The sequence below is a fragment of the Bos indicus genome, chromosome 24 (assembly GCF_029378745.1).
Source record: "Bos indicus isolate NIAB-ARS_2022 breed Sahiwal x Tharparkar chromosome 24, NIAB-ARS_B.indTharparkar_mat_pri_1.0, whole genome shotgun sequence".
Lineage (NCBI taxonomy): Eukaryota > Metazoa > Chordata > Mammalia > Artiodactyla > Bovidae > Bos > Bos indicus.
The window spans coordinates 11,246,768-11,264,748 of record NC_091783.1 but is presented as its reverse complement, the minus strand read 5'-3'; the positions used below and the strand labels follow the sequence as shown (position 1 = coordinate 11,264,748).

Sequence of the window (17,981 nt, the reverse complement as noted above, 5' to 3'; positions counted from 1 at the left end):
ATTCCATGAACTGTATAGTCCCTGGGGTCACAAAAAGAGTCGGACACGACTGAGTTCGGACACGACTGAGTAACTTTCACTTTCACGTTCACAGTCGTAACAAAGAGCTCCCTCCGTTTACACCCCTCGTGGGTGTTTTGTCTGTGTTGTGGCTCGCGGTGTGGAGGAGCCTCTCTGCAGTCAGGGCTTTCTGAGGATGTCCCCTCACAGCTTACAGCAGTCTTCTTCAGTTGTTTCTGCTTGATGTGATGCCAGCTCTGAAATCCTTTGGTGTTCCAGAACCTTCTGTCTTCACTACTGTTGGCTCTTCTCCGTCTTTTTATGGTTCTATTATATGCTTCCATGAGTTTGAACAAGCTCTGGGGGCTGGTGATGGACAGGGAAGCCTGGCTTGCTGCAGTGCATGGGGTCACAGAGTCCAACACGACTGAGCGACTGAACTGATAGGCTTCACTTACAGGGAGAGAAACCAAATAATACAAGTCTTAAACAGAACATTAAGAAAAAAAAATTTATTAGGCAGAGATTTACCTGAACATCTAATGTATATTGAAGCCACACAATGTGAAAAGCCCAGCTCCGTGTTACCAGGCTCATGTGGTTGCCTAGATTCCTGAGACTAACCCAGAGCTTGACTGAGTAGGCTGCATGCATCCATAATTGTTTGGTTCCATAAACCAGGGCAGACTTCAGAAATGGCTCTTGTCTATTACATGTAGTACACATACAAATTCTTAAGGAAATTCCATGACAACAGAACATGCTTGAAAGAAAATTGATGGCTGGTAGGACATTAGAAAATCATCTGAAAATTTATTCTCAGACTAAAAACCAGACAGTTGTTGAAAAATAGCAGTGATAAATTTGCTTCATACATAATACATTTTGTGAACATCAATTATAAATATAAAAGTAAATGAGAAGCTCTGGGTTACTGGGTCAGATGATACATCCATAGAGAAATTATTATTCAGAAAGCCAAAAATCTGGGCCAGTCTCTTTTTTCTAAAGAGATGCAGGGTATATTCTTTTCATCATAAGTGGCTTAAAATTATTGATTATTAAAACAATGCTATTATCTCTCATGAAAGCCTCATAGAACTGTAAGGCTATGACTAGACAAGACTGGCTTTTACCACTTTAGGGACACAGTATAAACAATTTTCTCTGTGAGTGTGTCTCTATATAATATTCACCAAAATGCAGATCGTATCCAGTTTATGAGAATTCTTTTCCAAATGTAGATAGCTTAAACTCAAAAGTAAAAAGCTCACAAAAGCCATAGAACTAGAAATCTATTGTGTTTGAATATTCTTATTTAAATTCGATCCTCGCCTAGTTATTTCTCTCTTGTAAAAAAAAATGTTTAATAATTGAGGTATTTGGAAATTACCTTTGCCCCCTGCATTTCTTTGCAAACTGTGATGATTTTTGCTTTGGAAAAGTGTTATTTATAGGATCACTTGCAAAGAGACAATTAGAAGTGTGAAAAATAAGTGAGTAACTTTGACTACCAGACTTCTCCCCTGATAATTCTGTGTTTTCTTTCAAATAATACCACTGAACAAAACCATGTGAGAAGATAAGGCAGCTGTGTTTTCTTTGCTGGTTAATTGAGATGCTATGGATCTTTCTCCATTATAGTAACTGTGCAGGATGCAAACTCATTTAAACATACTGAGAAATTAAAAATAAAAACTGAATGGGTAGAAAATTGTTTTAGAATTTCATTAATATTTTATCATCTGTATGAAACTATTAATTATGTGTTTAATGTGAAACACACCCTTAAATGTCATCTTATGAAATGCACTATCAAATATTCAAGATTGTCAATGCTTAATTTATTTTAAATGTATTATACATAAATACAGTTATGATAGGAAGAAAGAAGAAGAGAAAGAAAAAAGGTAAGAAAAAGAAGAAAAGTAAGGAAGACATAGAGAAGTAGAGATATGTAAGTCCCAGGAATCTTAGAGATTGTTAAGCTTGGTAACAGTGAGTCTTATTGAGGTCAATACTCAGTGTCTTCAATATTAGAGTTTAGGGAAGTATTGAAGAACAGACATGAAATATTCATAGAATCATTATGGTTCTCAGAAGAATATCTACATCTCAGACAGTTCTCAGTGAACCAAATGGCTATATGACTCTGCTTCTTTTGATGATCATTGTGGTGTTCTTGCCTGGAGAATCCCAGGGATGGGGAAGCCTGGTGGGCTGCCGTCTATGGGGTCACACAGAGTCCGACACAACTGAAGTGACTTAGCAGCAGCAGCAGCAGTGATGTTTTAGAGATTCTCTGTTAGCAGTGTGCAGATAACTAAAGGAGTTCAGTGAAGGAGTTAAAGAGATCTTGTATTGCTGTGGTTATAGCAGCAGCGTCCAGTGTAGTGTATTAGAATAAGTGATTGTTAAAACAGCAGTTACAATAAATGGCCTGCGTGCTAGGTAGCTTCAGTCATGTCCAACTCTTTGAGACCCCCTGGACTGTAGCCCACCAGGGTCCTCTGTCCATGGGATTTCTCCAGGAAAGAATACTGGAGTGGGTTGCCGTTCCCTACTCCAGGGGATCTTCCCAACCCAGGGATTGGACCCACATCTCTTATGTCTCCTGAATTGGCAGGTGGCAATAAATGGCCTACTCAAATGTAATTTAAATGCTTAAAATATTGATGCATTGCAGGTATATGTGTGTATATGTGTGTATGTGTGTGTTTGTATTTGATAGGTACTGCTCAGAACTAAACAAAAATGTGGCTTCTTAAGATGGTATGAGTGTTATTTAACTAGGAATCTTAACATACTGGGACCAATAACATATTGTTTAAATTATTCTTAAATTATTGAAAGATATTTTCATCTCTTTCCCACTGCTGGAGTAGTTACTGAACCGTAGGATATTGTGATGAATAGGCCAGACCATGTATGATATAATACAGGCTTGTAACTTATACTTAGGGCTGAAATATATACAGACCATTATTATATGTGTCAATTGAAGAGTCAGCATTTAAATAATTGGCAACTTTTAAAAACATTTTATAAATTTGGAAGGTATAAAGACATTTTTATGCTGAACATGAACAACATTTTAAAATGGCAGCTTTTAAAAACATTTTATAAATTTGGAGGGTATAAAAACATTTTTGTGCCAAACATGCAGAAAAAAGAATGTTTATTCCAATTTGTTTATAATCATTTTCTTCCTAAAAAACCATCCTCTATAAGACAGCCCAGTTTTGCTCCTGAGAAGTCCATGATACCAGAGTTCCTGTCCCTCAGGTCTGAGTCATTGGGGTTTTAAATTCTGACTTAAATTCTAAAAGTTAGAATCTTTTAACAAAATAGATTGATGAACAAAAGAGTTCCAGTTATGTAGGTAAGACATTATCAGAAATGATGAAAGTACAAGAAATGGTTAAGTAGGATTCTAGACTCCTTACCGTATCTAATTAGCAAAGATGACCTCCTGTTTCTAGTTTCAAGATCTGTATAGAGCAATATCGAATAGATGCGTTTTCATTTGTTACGATCTCTATGTGCGTATATTGAGTCTGACTCTTTGCGACCTTGTGGACTATAACCCACCAGGCTCCTCTGCCCATGGAATTCCCCAGGCAGGAATACTAGAGTGGGTTGCCATGCCCTTCTCTAGGGGATCTTCCAGACCCAAGGATCGAACCCAAATCTCCCTCATTGCAGGCAGATTCTTTACCATCTGAACCACCAGGGAAGCCCAAGTATATTATATTGAGTATATGTATTATTTTATGTATGTGTGTGCTTGCTCAGTTGCTAGGTAGTGTCTGGCTCTTTGCGACCCTCTGGACTGTAGCCCATCTGGCTACACTGTTGGTGGAATTTTCCAGGCAAGAATACTGGAGTGGGTTGCCATTTCCTCCTCCAGGGGATCTTCCTGACCCAAGGTTTGAACCCACTTCTACTGCATTGGCAGGTGGATTCTTGATCAGTGGGTGACCATAGCAAGACTAAATTTTACTCATAATTACTCTATTGTCTCATATATTTATATAATAATTGGTTATTAATATAAAACCATTAATTTACTGCAGCAGTGATTGTAGTTCAAGCTTTCTTATCAAACAGCATGGAGTTCTGAAGTCAGTTTCTTATACCTCTGAAGTCTTCAAGGTTCTTATTAAATGCAATTGATTAGAGAGAAACAGCAAAACACACTGATGTTTTTAGTATCTTGATTTTCATGAACACAGTCACTCTCATCATTAATACTTTTTCTCAGGTTTTTATAATAACAGATACAGCCTATCTATCCAGCAACATAATTTGGAATGGTGTTTTGTTAAACATAAATGACACATTCTTTCATTTATAGACTATGTAGTTACTTTGCTGGGAGAGTAGTAGGGACAATAGCTGAAAGGGTTTATGGTGATTTCACATCACTGGGAATTAAGATATTGGAGAGGGTGAGAGAGAAGAAGATTCATTGTCATATATTTAATAGGCAACTGCCCAGTCTTCTAGAGTAGATTTTATTTAAGCTGGTATTTTTTGAGTCATATTTCCGTAAAACCTAGAGATAATGCTCTCTCTACCCTGGTCTTCTATATTACAGTGTTTTCTGTGTTTTGTAATGTTTATATAGTTGTTAATATCTCTTTGGTCTTTAATATGCTTTAAAGTTATTAAAAGTAAACAAAACAGCAGAAGGCAACCACTCGAGCTATTTCTGCCTATATCAGTGTTCTTCGCTAGTATAAATGCAGCGATTCATGATGCATTTTACTGGGATTTGAAATTTTTCAGGAGTCATCAAGACCGCCCTTCCAAACATGGATAGAGAGGCTAAAGACCAGTATTTGCTTGTTATTCAGGCAAAGGATATGGTTGGTCAAAACGGAGGGCTCTCTGGAACCACGTCGGTCACCGTGACCCTCACTGATGTCAACGATAACCCACCTCGCTTTCCTCGAAGTAAGCTGTTCCATGGTATCTGGCAAGCATGCTCGCTTTCCTTGCCGGATTATAGGAATGTCTTTAAAAAGGAATTTCCCCAAATATGTCTCAAATAATTAATCTCAATTACATTCTCCTCCAATTTTGTTTTATCAGGGACTTGATTTTTAATTCAGTAATATGAAATAATAAAGATATTGGAAGCAGATAAAAGCAATTATACCTTATATTCTGTCTTAAATGTAATTTTTTTTTCTTTTGGTTCACTTTGAATACTAGACAGTTATTAAGTTTGTTTATGTATTAATCTTTTTAGTCAAAGACATGCTGCTCTTTACATTCTGTAAGCTCTGAGGTTGTTCCCAATTATTAATAATAACATTCAAATGCACTTCATGAATTCTATATACTAAATGTTCTGCTTTATTTGTACAGATTAAAAAAAAGAGTACTGAACTCTATTTCTCATTCCACACTTTTTTTTTTAACCAGTTCATGAACCTTGAATGTTCTTTTTGCTACCTACCACATCTTTTTTAATGCAAACACTCAGTGTTTCAAAAGAAACCAGTTCAAAGAACCAGAAAACCACATTCCCTCCGTTTAGTTTCTTTGAGCAAAGTGGCATTTCTTTTAACCACGTAAAAGGAAAAAAAAAAGAAAAATTTTCTTAGGTAGAGGTGTCCTGATTGTTAAAAAAAAAAAAGGCATTTCATCTTATTCTCTTAGTTGTCCTTTTTCCCAAGTACATGTGGTATTCTTTAGGACACAAGAAAGTAAGAAGAATCGTGTAGACTACAGTATCTTTAAACGCTTTTCTGAGAAGCTTATGTCAAACAAGGACACTTTCTCTGGAGATATGACGGTCACCATGTTTTCCTGCAAATACTGCTTCTTTAGATGTTTTATTCTTATTTTACATATTTTTAATATTTAGGCTATTGTACAACAGACATTTTTATACATCCTGGCAAAATAAAGTTATCCTAAGTTTAGCATTTAAAAAAAAAAAGAATCTAGCCTTAATTGTGTTCTTAACTGCTTACAATGGGGGAGGAGAGGAAGACGGAAGAATAAACAAAACAATGTGATTATATTTGGCTCATAATAGAATTAGCTGTTTCTTTGCTTTAGAGAAATAAGAACTGACACAGATTTTTTTGTGATTTCAGTTGTCATGATTTGATAAGATAGAGCATGAGTTTTCTAGCCTATTAAACACTCTCCTACTTATTAAAGTGAAGAAAGCCAAAAATATATCGTTAACTTTTTCATTTTGACTGGGGTTTTCTTTGTCTACCCTTTAGTTACTATTTTAAGCTTGAAATTTTTGGATTATCCTAAGGAACTTATATAGATATGTGGAAGGGGTCACTAAAAAATGATGTTGTGATATTTTTTAAAAATCAGTGACAATTAACAAAATGTATAGAATTGCAAACACCAAGGTTCTTATTCTAGCATATAGTACCTTCATTTGGATACAATTTCCTTTCTCTGTTTCTCTTAAAGAGTATCCTTTCTTTTTTCTTTATAAGAAAGTGCAAATCACAGTTCGCAGCCAAAAGGAAAGGGAAAAGGGCAAGGAAGCAGGAAAAAGTAGATGATTAAAGGGAAGTGTTGAAGGGGCATTTCCTGGTTTCAAAGGATTCTTCGTCTGCCTCCCAAGCTGGTTTTCTTTCTTTGTCTCTTTCTCTTTTTTTTGAGTTGAGGGATGGTAAAGAGTTTTTACAAAAGAAAGTTTGAAAAAGTTACTCTTCCTTTTTTGCTTCTCTCTCTTCCTGTTCAAATAACATAGACTCTGTTCTTGTACTGTTGTGTCCCAACTGAGTTTAATGTACAAGTCATACTTAATATTGCATTTGATCAACTTCCTTGTCCAGTGTTCTGAAACTTTTTCAGTAAAAGATACTATTGTGGAAATTCTGACATTTAAGGAATGAGAACTAGTTAGGCTCATTTTTTGCACATTTGAAGTCTAAGCTATACTATATAAAATTTTAAATATTTATATAAATTAATTGCATATTAATTACAGTCGACTCAATGTTAATTCTGTTTACAATTTAAGTTTTATTTTTATCATTAAAAGTAGTATATTTCTCACTACTAGAAATACTGATATGGAATACTTCTTATGCTTTTCCCCAGGCTGTCTTTGACATTGATTATTATGTAATCGTTTCCTTGGAATTTTTAAAGCTGTATGAAACTTATCATTTGCCTCATATTTCCTTATCATCTTATTTTATAAAGACATAAAGGCAAATTAAGCAAAGAGGGTTCAAGATAGCCAGATAATTAAATTTTATTGGTTAGTTTGGTGTAAGGTTTTGTTCATTTCTTGTTCTTAATTTCACAGGGTCGTACCAATATAACGTCCCAGAATCATTGCCAGTGGCTTCTGTTGTGGCCAGAATTAAAGCTGCCGATGCAGATATAGGAGCTAATGCTGAAATGGATTACAAAATTGTGGATGGTGATGGATTAGGGATTTTCAAGATTGCTGTTGACAAAGATACACAGGAAGGAATCATTACCATACAGAAGGTAATATTTTCTTTATTTTTATTTCTTGTGAGGATGATATCGTAGAGAATTACTGAAAAGCCACGTCTGCTTTGATGGAATAATGTAGTAGACACATTGAATGGGAGTTTGGAACCATTGTTATTTTATGTTTAGGGGTAAAAAGCTACTCAATTAGTTACAAGTGTTGGCACTGTAGAGAAAAAAATGTGTAACATTTGTAATTAAGGCCTAACAGTTCTATTCTCTGAGTAAACCCACAGTCCTTATCCGTAGCTCTGTAACAGTAGGACTTACTGGCCAATGTGCTATTTAAAGTGACCTACTTGAAGAGATGAATATTCTTCTTTGTTGACTAATAATGAAACCCTAAAATCAGCCAAAGGGGCTTCCCAGGTGGCTCAGTGGTTAAAGAATCTGCCAGACGATGTAGGAGACACAGGAGATGTAGGTTTGATCCCCAATACCCTGGAGGGGGAAATGGCAACCCACTCCAATTTCTTGCCTGGAAAATCCCATGGACAGAGGAGCCTGGCGGACTATAGTCTGTGGGGTCACAAGAGTCAGACACGACTTAGCAACTAAACCACCAGCTGTATTGTCAGCTATTCTTTTTTAACACTTATACTAATTAAATTATTTGAAAAATTTATACAGAGCATGGAAAATGCATGAAACCTATCATAAAAATAAGTGCAAAGGAGATTTTAAAAAATCATTATAATCCAAAATAAAGGCTATTTGCAAATTAACTCCCAACTCTGATTAGATATGGGGTAAAATGAGCTCCCTCTTTTCTGTATAGACATGATCTTTGACAAATCTTTAAAAAAATAAGTCAAAAGGAATTGTTCCAGAATATAGTCATATTTTCTCAAATGTCTGAAACACTAAAAATTAAAGCATGTATGAAAATGCCTACACTCAAGAGTCTGGGATTCTATGCTAGTGTGACAATCCAGGTGTATAACTGTGTAATTAACATCTCTCAATAATTAACACACATCAACAAAGAAAGTTATGTTTTAGTTGTTATAGGAAAACATATGTTTGATTTCAGGCCAATAGGCAAAACATTTCTGCAATTATTTCCAGTGGACAGCTGCTGTTTTAACTCAGCTGGTGACAATCTGTGTAAAAAAGTTTTAATAACTAGGATAGGCCAACTGTTGGTAAATGTTTTATTTGTTGTCTAAAAGGAAAGGAATGCACTGGGACGCAGTCATGTTCAAAGATTTCAAAGACTCATCTGAAATCAATCTGCTCATATTCAAGAAGTTTTAAATATATATTGGAATTGTTTTATTGAATACATGCATATATTTCATATGATATGATTCAATATGATATGCTATCATATTGAGATAGCATAAATCATTGAGGAAATAAACACAAATACATGTATTTCATATGAGATATTTGATTCAGTAATAGAAAAATTTTATACTCAATTTCTTAATATTATTTCTAGAAGTTTTAGAAAATTAATTTAAAAAAAAATAACCTGTAAGAAAACTGTATAAGAATGCATTTAATCTTAAAGCATAAAATTAATAAAAAAAAACTACAAGGTAAAACTTACTGATAACTTACAATTATATAAAAGTAACATGAATGATTATTACTACTGTTCTAGATAGTGGTTAGTATCTGCTAGGATTCATTTTGGGTAAATTTAAGGGCTTCATCTTAACTTGCTTTCTCAACATCTCATGAAGGTATTAAGTACAATGAACATATGGAATCATTATAAAATGTGGAACAAAACAACGTACAGATAATGTTTGATATTTCCAAATTATAGAATCTTGTGCATCATCAAAATGATGTGGTGACATTTTCTTACTATATTAGCTAATACAAGAAACGATTATATAAAATATTATGTAAAAAGCAGTATCCAAAATTTTACAGACTCTTTGTTTCAATTTTATTTCATTTTTATAGAATACAGGATTCCAGGAAAACATTAAAATGTTAACCATAACTGTTTCTGGATCTTCACTGTTTTACAATATATAATATGCATTAGTAGTAGTTCAGTTGCTCAGTTGTGTCCAACTGTTTTCGACCCCATAAATTGCAGCACGCCTGGCCTCCGTGTCCATCACCAACTCCCGAAGTTCACTCAGACTCACGTCCATCGAGTCAGTGATGCCATCCAGCCGTCTCATCCTCTGTCGTTCCCTTCTCCTCCTGCCCCCAATCCCTCCCAGCATTAGAGTCTTTTCCAATGAGTCAACTCTTCGCATGAGGTGGCCAAAGTACTGAAGTTTCAGCTTCAGCATCATTCCCTCCAAAGAAATCCCAGTATTTTTATAATTACAATGTTATTAGGTTCATAAGAATATTAAGTAGCCAAATCAAAATGTGTTTCATGATAGCACTTTGTGATCTATTTTGAGGCTCGATGAAAATTCCTGTCCAAATGCAGTCATATGTCACAGAGATGTCAGATAGTAGACTAAAACGTAGTGTATTGTTGGAGCTATCTAAGGTATTAAAAAAGACATTGTCCTCTGTCTAATAAGTTAAGACTCAAAAACATTCCAAATTCTATAAGCATTTAGATTCATGGATTTTAAATTTTTGATACAGAAGACTTTCTACCCATGCAGTCAACTGAGTAATGTTTTATACCTAATAAATGCCCAGTAATTGATAAGTATTTATCAATTCATCATATGCTGCTGCTGCTAAGTCACTTCAGTCGTATCCGACTCTGTGCGACCCTACAGACGGCAGCCCACCAGGCTCCCCCGTCCCTGGGATTCTCCAGGCAAGAAGTTAGCTAAATGCTTCAATAATTTCTTATGCTAAATATGGAATCAAAATTATGTTACTACAAGCAATAAATGCTGGAGAAGGTGTGGAGAAAAGGGAACTCTCTTACACTGTTGGTGGGAATGCAAACTAGTACAGCCACTATGGAGAACAGTGTGGAGATTCCTTAAAAAACTGGAAGGAGAACTGCCTTATGATCCAGCAATCCCACTGCTGGGCATACACACTGAGGAAACCAGAAGGGAAAGAGACACGTGTACCCCAATGTTCATCGCAGCACTGTTTATAATAGCCAGGACATGGAAGCAACCTAGATGCCCATCAGCAGATGAATGGATAAGAAAGCTATGGTACATATACACAGTGGAGTATTACTCAGCCATTAAAAAGAATACATTTGAATCAGTTCTAATGAGATGGATAAAACTGGAACCTATTATACAGAGTGAAGTAAGCCAGAAAGAAAAACACCAATACAGTATACTAACACATATATATGGAATTTAGAAACATGGTAACAATAACCCTGTGTACGAGACAGCAAAAGAGACACCGATGTATAGGTCAGTCTTATGGACTCTGTGGGAGAGGGAGTGGGTGGGGAGATTTGGGAGAATAGCATTGAAACATGTATAATATCATGTATGAAACGAGTCGCCAGTCCAGGTTCAATGCACAGTACTGGATGCTTGGGGCTGGTGCACTGGGATGACCCAGAGGGAGGGTAGGGGAGGGAGGAGGGAGGAGGGTTCAGGATGGGGAACGTGGGTATACCTGTGGCAGATTCATTTCGATATTTGGCAAAACTAATACAATATTGTAAAGTTTAAAAATAAAAATTTTAAAAAATTGTTACTTTCAGTTTAAATTACAACTAAAAATGAATTTTATTTTCTCCAATGACTTCTAATATATGAATATTGTCTAATTTTTATTAGACAATTTTTATTAGTCTAATTTTTTTTAATGTTTCTCCTCCTTTGTCTTCTAATATAATGTCAGTGATTGTCTTTGGATAATTAAGCACATTCAGCATACAGGATAATCTTGAGAAATAATGATGGTGGAACATTTTACAGTTTTACCATTGTGGCATAGATAACCAGTAAAATATTTAATGTTTAATAAAGAGAATCTTGTTAATTTTGAACTCCATAAAGTGTAGGACCAGGTCAGTCATCTAGATATCAAGGGTCAAAAAATCATATTTAGGTTAAATGCAGAGCTTCTTAAAAAAAAATCCCTTGAGAACTCAGGTGTAGAATGCTAACATGATGTTATGTATTGTATTGGGGCTAGTAAAACAGTGTATAGAAGCATTACTGTAGACTAAGAAATGAGTAATGGTGTAGTACTTGAGATGGTTGGTTAAGCTTACTCTGCTTTACTAATGTGGAAGATTGATCTGATGTTTCATCCTCATGTAGAAGATGTATTTTCCACAACTTATTGGGGTAAAACCATTATGTTCAGAAAACAAAATAGTCTTCAATAACAGATAACATGAGACTAAACTGTATAGTTTCGTGACATTTTAATGACTATTAACTCGTTATAAGAGAATGTATGTGTATTAAGACAGGGTATCCGAAGCCTTGTATATGAAAAAAGTAAAATTTAAATAGACCTATAGTATTTATAATGTGCAGGTAATATCTACACAGAAGTAATTGGCAATAATGATCTTTTAGTTTTCTTCATGCTAAAGATCTTTAGTGTTAGCAAATGTTGCTTCATGGGGCTTTGCTTGTGACTCAGCTTGCCAATGCAGGAGACATAGGTTTGATCCTTGGGTAAGAAAGATCCCTGGAGAAGGAAATGGAAACCCACTCTACTATTCTTGCCTGGGAAATCCCCTGGACAGAGGAGCCTGGCAGTCTTCAGTCGGTCAGTCATGCCTGACTCTGTGTGACCCCATGGACTGCAGCACGCCAGGCCTCCCTGTCCATCATCAACTCTTGGAGTTTACCCAAACTCATGTCCATTGAGTCAGTGATGCCATCTAACCATCTCATCCTTTGTCGTACCCTACTCCTCTCACCTTCAGTCTTTCCCAGCATAGGGGTCTTTTTAAATGAGTCAGCTCTTCGCGTCAGGTGGCCAAAGTATTGGAGTTTCAGCTTTAACATCAGTCCTTCCAATGAACATTCAGGACTGATTTCCTTTAGGATGGGCTGGTTGGATCTCCTTGCAGTCCAAGGGACTCTCAAGAGTCTTCTCCAGCTGCTGCTGCTGCTGCTGCTGCTGCTAAGTCGCTTCAGTCATGTCCGACTCGGTGCGACCCCAGAGATGGCAGCCCACCAGGCGCCCCCTTCCCTGGGATTCTCCAGGCAAGAACACTGGAGTGGGTTGCCATTTCCTTCTCCAGTGCATGAAAGTGAAAAGTGAAAGTGACACCACAGTTCAAAAGCATCAATTCTTTGGCGCTCAGCTTTCTTCACAGTCCAACTCTCACATCCATACATGACTACTGGAAAAACCATAGCCTTGACTAGGTGGACCTTTTTTGGCAAAGTAATGTCTCTGCTTTTTAATATGCTGTCTAGGTTGGTCATAACTTTTCTTCCAAGGAGTAAGAGTCTTTTTATTTCATGGCTGCAGTCACCATCTGCAGTGATTTTGGAACCCCAAAAAATAAAGTCTGGGGTTGTAAAAGAGTTGAACAAGACTTAGTGGCTAAATAGCAACAGTGTTGCTTCACACTTTCCTCCTACCCTCCCTCTCCACACAGTTCTGCATAAATAATAGATAATCAAGGTAATTACCTGGTATACATCAACTTAATTTTTATTTCCAAAGCTCCCTCCACCCACAGATCCTTTTTAAAAATTATAATTTTCACTGTCTGCTAATGCATTCTAATGCCTAACCAACCCAACACAGACTTCTTACCAATACTGAAATAAACAAACGTAAAACATGACTCCTCTAAGAGTTAATTAAAAACAGTGGGAATGGTATATTTACTTTGCACGTCAAGCTTGGTGATCAGCAAACTTGTTTCACTTGACAAAATTGCTTATGGTATTTATATTAATCTAGTTTTTAGATGAAAAACTATGAAGTCATAATTCTTTTTTCATTTTGAGCAGTTATTTATTCAAAAGTGCAATTCACTTTTTATGTGCAAGTGACTGCACTTAGCACTGTAGCTCAGCGTTAGTTTGCATTAATCCAGGCCTTCTCCTTTCTCAAAACCTCAAATAAAGCTCATAATCTGACTTCTTATTTGGACATCAGAGAGCTACTTTTGGACCCCCTAGAATTATTTGGACTTGTGTTTGCTAGATGCATGTCCCACTACTCCTAGTTTTAGGCAGTGGTCTGGAGTGGACACTAAGCCACTTAATTCCTAGAGGCAACGTCAATTTTTTTCTGGGTCTTCGAATATTTCCTTCTGCTGTTGGACTCTCCTGTGCTCAGCCACCCCTGCACACTTACTCTTCCTCATCTTTCAAGACTGGAAAATCACTCCCATTCTTCCTTCTTTAAGCTAAATAGGTAAACAGAGGTTGTAAAATTTTCTGTACAACAATTTGTCTTTCTAGTCCAAGGAAGGGTGTAAGCGCACACATGCTTTCCACTGTTGGGCACTGGTCTAGTAAAAATGTAATACTGTGGGTTTTTTTTTTGGGGGGGGCGGTGCGGGTAAGATGTTAGCTATGGTCACAATGATTTGGGTAAATAGCCAAGGTCCTGTAGAAGTGCCCAAGCGAGCCCCGGCCCCATCTGCCAGCCAGCTAGTCAGTCCCTGCTAGTCACTCAAAGATTTGAACATGACCTAAGGAAGAAGCTGCACAGTGGATCAGTAGTGTTATTCTGCAGGTTAACAGGGAAAAGGGGACTTTCCTGTGGAGGTAACCACCTGTGCAGAAGTTATCATATGAGACAGAGGCTATCATATGAGCGTGTTAAGCTCAGAGAGCAAAAGTAGGGCAGATTTCCTGGAGTACAGTGTGGAAGGGGGTGTTTGTACCAGATGAAGTGTAGTGTATGTGAAAGGGTGTCTTTATGCCTCCTTTGCAAGGACCCTGTTATATATGTACAGTGCTTTGCAAACAAGAATGGCTTACAAATAATATATAATAAAAGGTATTTTACTTTTAGCTCTTATAAAATATACTATGGAGTAGAAAGTTATATTTTCTAATTTCTCTTGAACTCTTATTATTGGGAAAGTTATTCTAATTCATTGAGCATTTCTCTTCTTTTCAAAGCACTGAATTGTAATGGTGTTTATTTAAACATTTATTAAAAATATTACCACTTTTCCTGGCCTGTCAAATAGCACACTTTTTTTATTTTTTAATTCTCATTAAATTTAAATCCTTGAAGTTTTTCTAGTCTCTTGTCCTTTCTTGATCCATAATAGATCTGGTGTTTAAGTTTTTTTGTTTCTATTGTCTTTGGCATTCCCCTGAGGTTGGTTATCACTGCTTCACTCTGAAACTATTTTTTATTGTTTCTGAGCTCACAGTCTGAATTCTAGCTTTTTAATGTTTAAATCTGACCTTTTTAGTTAAATTATTTTTTAGAAATTGCTATTCAAAACTCAACACCATTTTATTATTCTAGCTAGTTTGTAAAGAAGCTACTTTACTATCAAGTATTTTATACCTTATATAGTATAAAATCGTATATACTTTATATAGTATAAATACTTTATATAGTATAAAATAGTACTTAACTGTTAAGACAGAGTGGTACAACAAATTGAAAGGAAGTGGTAAAATAATCATTGATAAAATAATAGATTTAGAAAATTCTAAAAGAATGCATTGATAAAGTATTAGAATTCAGGAGAGCTTTTACTAATAACTACAAAAGTAAGTTTCAAATCAGTAGCTTCATTATAGTTCATGAGAACAGGTGTATGAACTCTTGTCTTCAATCCAACCACATGGATTTAACCCTCTAGGGGCTGCATGTGGAATATCCATCCTTTTTGTCTGTATCCTTAAACCTTCTGTGTTATTTTTTATTATTTTAAAAAGTTTTATAAACTGTGGGCAGTGTGAGCTCACAAAGGCAGTCTTTACTCCCAAATCCAAGTGATTTTTCCATCATGAAAGTGTCCTACTCTTTGCAACTCCATGGTCTGTACAGTCCATGGAATTCTCCAGGCCAGAATACTGGAGTGGGTAGCCTTTCCCTTCTCTAGGGGATCTTCCCAACCCAGGGATTGAACCCAGGTCTCCCATGTTGTGGGTTGATTCTTTTCCATCATGAAACCAACACTATTTTGGTTCTCAATTTCAGAAGCATATTTTATGTTTTTTTTTTTTTTTTTTTTTAAACTTAAGTCTCTCTCTTTGGAGTGGTTTTCTCAGAATGAAGTAAGTCTCTTCTTAAGATATGATGATTCTCTCTGTCAAGAAACAGCAATTGTTCATGGTCCTCAAGAACAGGATTTTGACTTTCAGTTCTGCTTACCAAGGTTTCAGTAAAATGGGGGCGTATATTCTGTTCTAGGTAAAACATTTCCAGAGACCCCTCAGAGTGATCAGAGTCTGAGAAAACGTCTGAGTCCCATAAATTCACTGTTCTTTTCCTGACCAGATAATAGTAGAATCATTTGTGAAATTTAGAATGGATTTCTGAATCTGAGTCATAAGAGCATTCTGACTAAAACCAAGAAATTCTGAAAGAAGGCAAAGCTTTCTTCCATTGTTCTCAGAATATGTTAAGATCTTCAGAGATAAACAAGAGAATGCTGCAGGCAGTCCATAAAAAATGAATCATTTGTTGAAAAGTTTTCCAGGCTCTCCTAACTTTAGGAAAACATTTACAACCAGGCACTGCTAGGATGTTAGTGAGCACTTTGTTCAAGACATGTTTGTTCTGATTATTGTGTGTCTTAAAATACTACTTCACATTTGGATAATAGTGTTCTTATGTCCACTTAGATAGAGTCATTTCTATTGGAATTAGGTTATTTTGTACCTGGGAACCATGCTTGATAATCATCTGAACCGTTTTTCTTTCTGCTCTATAGTATAATAAAACTTTAGTCCACTGCTTTTTTCATAAACAGTGCACCATCATGGTTCCAATGAGGTTCATCTAGTATGGGCAAGTTATTATCCTATTTTGAAACATCTATGTATACTGTACTTTGCATACGGGTAAATTTAGGAGCAGGGAGAAAGAAAAACAGTCTTTTTCTAAAGCATACGTTAGTTAGAAAAAGAAGTACAGAATTATGAAAGACTACCTTCAGTTGTATGGGATTCCCTGGTGGCTCAGTCGGTAAAGAACCTGCAAGAGACCTGCTTTTGATCCTGGAGTTGGGAAGACCCTCTAGAGAAGGAAGTGGCAACCCAGTCCAGTATTCTTTCCTGGGAAATCCCATGGACAGAGGAGCCTGGAGGGGCTACAATCTAAGGGGTCATGAGAGGCAGATGTGAGTAGACCACCAGCACCTTCAGTTATGCTATTACTGCTCTAATGTCTGATACAGAAAATGCTTATTAGTGTGATCAAATATGCAGAAACTACAAGGCTAAAGATTTGTATGGGTATTACCAGATAATTATTTTTTTTAGAATTCAGTGATCCTTTCCATACATTTAGACATGATTATATATTTTAAATATATTTTAGATAATAACAGAACCATAGTGTTAAATAGTTAAAGCAAAGTAGAGTCTACTTCTGTGGCCATTTATGAATGATTTGATGATAACCTTTATAACCAGTTACCTAGGGCTTCAACGTCCACAAAGCGTGAACATAAGTATTATCCCATGTTGAGTGAAAACCGTCTTTCTTTCCACCTAGAATTCTTTCTGTTTACATTTCTCCATCATAATTTACAATGTAGGAACTTTAGTCTTTCATTTTTCCTTTGAGTGTGGCAATCTTACCTCTAATATACTTCAGTTTTCAGTGTAAAATCTCAGCTGGGATTACATATGGGTTTTGCTTCTATAAAATAGATTACTACGTAGAGTTACAGTACAGTAAAAAATGAGCATTTTCAAAATGCATTTCCTATGAAGGATAAGCACACATCCAGTTTGTGGCCTAGGGATGGCTTCTATGGAGGCACATATTGTACTGTCAAATAACGTATTTAAGGTTCCTCAGGCCCATTCTACTGTTCTGTGTTCATAATCTCCTCATATTCATACCCTCAAAAAGGCTGAGTGAAGTCAGAACCATCAAATAACAGAGCATTACTGGGAGGCACTGACACCATGGCTAGCCTCCATTCCCTGTGGGGGAGGAAGAGTTAGAATCTGCTACGTCCTGTTGACTTGCTCAGCTGCACAGACTTCTGAGCTCTGGGTTGCTGTCTTGTTATTGAAACGTGTCCTTGTCTGCTGCTTGCAGTAATGAGGGGCTAATGCTCAGAGTCAAGTGTGTATTTCAGTATCTGATAAATGCTGCTGATGTGTGTTGGAGAAAAATGAAACCAGCAGCATTTCCAATTTATTTTTCTTCTTTTCATTACAGTTTTTTTTCTTTCAAAGATGTTATTTAATTAAGCCTGCTGCTGTGGATGCACGTTTCTCAAAATGGAGCAAAGATCTTCGTGCCCTTTGACTGTGAAAAACATACATTTCGGGTTTTAGTTTTGAAGGCTGGATGTTATAAGATTAATACAGTAACTAATTTAGTGAATGTCTGATTTTCAGATTAATATTTTCCAATTTGTTCAACCCATTGTTGCTGTGTATCAGAAGTCGATCCTAACATCATTTTAATCTTTATGAACATGGCTG

The 17,981-nt window shown here is 36.2% G+C and overlaps 1 protein-coding gene across 1 annotated transcript in view; it reads left to right on the top strand.

The window, feature by feature from the left end:
* The window catches only part of CDH7 (cadherin 7), a 149,247-nt gene that overhangs the window by 76,305 nt on the left and 54,961 nt on the right, over positions 1-17,981 (top strand). The window contains exons 5-6 of the mRNA XM_019987011.2: positions 4,792-4,959; positions 7,304-7,491. Coding sequence (XP_019842570.2) covers positions 4,792-4,959; positions 7,304-7,491 — 356 coding nt within the window. The remainder of the gene's footprint in view (positions 1-4,791; positions 4,960-7,303; positions 7,492-17,981) is intronic.